We start from the raw sequence: 1,317 nt of genomic DNA, 5'->3' as shown, positions 1-1,317 counted from the left end.
AGCCCCGCTCCTTCCTCCCGAGCTCCTCATTGTCCACCAATGGCGGAAAGGGGCGGAAAGAGGACGGGTTGGAGCGAGCTCAGTGCGAGCATTGTGGCGAAGCCTTTTACATCTCTGACAACCGGAGAGGCCGGTGCCACGATGCGCCGGACCCTGTGCGGGCGTGCATCCAGCGGGTCAGCTGCATGTGGCTGGCAGACACCATGCTATACCACTGCATGTCCGACCCAGAGGGGGACTACTCAGATCCCTGCTCCTGTGACAGGGGCGAGGGCAGCGGGGGAGGCCGATTCGGCTCACGGTGGTTAGCTCTGTTTGGCTTGTCTCTGGTGGCACCCTGCCTGTGCTTCTATCCTCCTCTCCATGCTTGCCATCGGGCGGGGCTCAGGTGCGGCTGCTGCGGAGGCCGACACAAGCCCCTGAGCTGAGCAGCCACGCTTGGAAACCTCTCAGAGGATAACAAAAAAAAAAACTAAACCCAACGCAAGCACAGGGAAAGGGAAGGATGGGGTAATACACAGAGGGGACAAGTGGTAGTGGCTGCTCACTCTTTTGCCTTGGTTTCTCTGGGATTCTCTACAAATTCCAGACACTGAAATAAGCCAAAAAACAACAACTGTTGGTGCATTTTCTGAACAGCCTGGGAAGATAAGCTCCCCCTTACGGCAGACAGTTATCTCAGCTCTCCACGTGGCCATTTCATGCTCTGTTTCTAGTGAGAGAGCACTCTTTTTCAGGGGGCCTTTTTTTTTTTTTTTTTTTTTATAGCTGACCTATATGTCATGTATCACATATGCAGGTACTTTATACTTTGTACACTGACTCGGCGTCAAAGAACTTGAATTGTTTCTTTGTCCTATTTTGTTCTCTCCTTTGATGTACGCGTGGCCATTTTGTTTGTATTCTATTCCAAAATCAGGCCCGCTCAGCTCAACTCCGGCTACAAAGACAAATCAGACACTACACCTCTTTGCGTGCGTGCGTGCCTGTGTGTGCGTGTGTGTGTATGTTTGTGTGGATGGTATATGTGCATGCTTACAATGTGCGCTGAGGCCTTTTGTTGTCTGTACTGCAGCTTATAGTAAAGCTCATGTATATATTCTCCATAGCTCTCCACCATCGACATCTTCTTTAACTGAAACAAACGTGGTACTTATCTTAATTTTCTAATATCCCAAAGATTCATGTTTTTATCTTATTTATTTTCTCCCATAATGGATCTACCAGCAAATAGGTGCTGGGTTGGGATTCACTCACTGAATGAGACGGTAGTCCAAGTCATGCTACAATCGTCCAGCATGTGTCTCCCTGCTCCTT

The 1,317-nt window shown here is 49.5% G+C and overlaps 1 protein-coding gene across 1 annotated transcript in view; it reads left to right on the top strand.

Annotated features, from left to right (window-relative positions):
• The window catches only part of LOC116705040 (sprouty-related, EVH1 domain-containing protein 2), a 20,379-nt gene extending 19,545 nt beyond the window's left edge, over nucleotides 1–834 (top strand). The window contains exon 6 of the mRNA XM_032540873.1: nucleotides 1–834. This exon is cut by the window's left edge and continues 361 nt beyond it. Coding sequence (XP_032396764.1) covers nucleotides 1–428 — 428 coding nt within the window. The 3' untranslated portion in view covers nucleotides 429–834.
• Nucleotides 835–1,317: the final 483 nt, after the last annotated feature.

This window comes from Etheostoma spectabile, chromosome 17 (genome assembly GCF_008692095.1).
Source record: "Etheostoma spectabile isolate EspeVRDwgs_2016 chromosome 17, UIUC_Espe_1.0, whole genome shotgun sequence".
In the NCBI taxonomy this organism is placed as follows: domain Eukaryota; kingdom Metazoa; phylum Chordata; class Actinopteri; order Perciformes; family Percidae; genus Etheostoma; species Etheostoma spectabile.
Note: the sequence above shows the minus strand (reverse complement) of the source record. Positions and strands in the feature narration are given on the sequence as shown.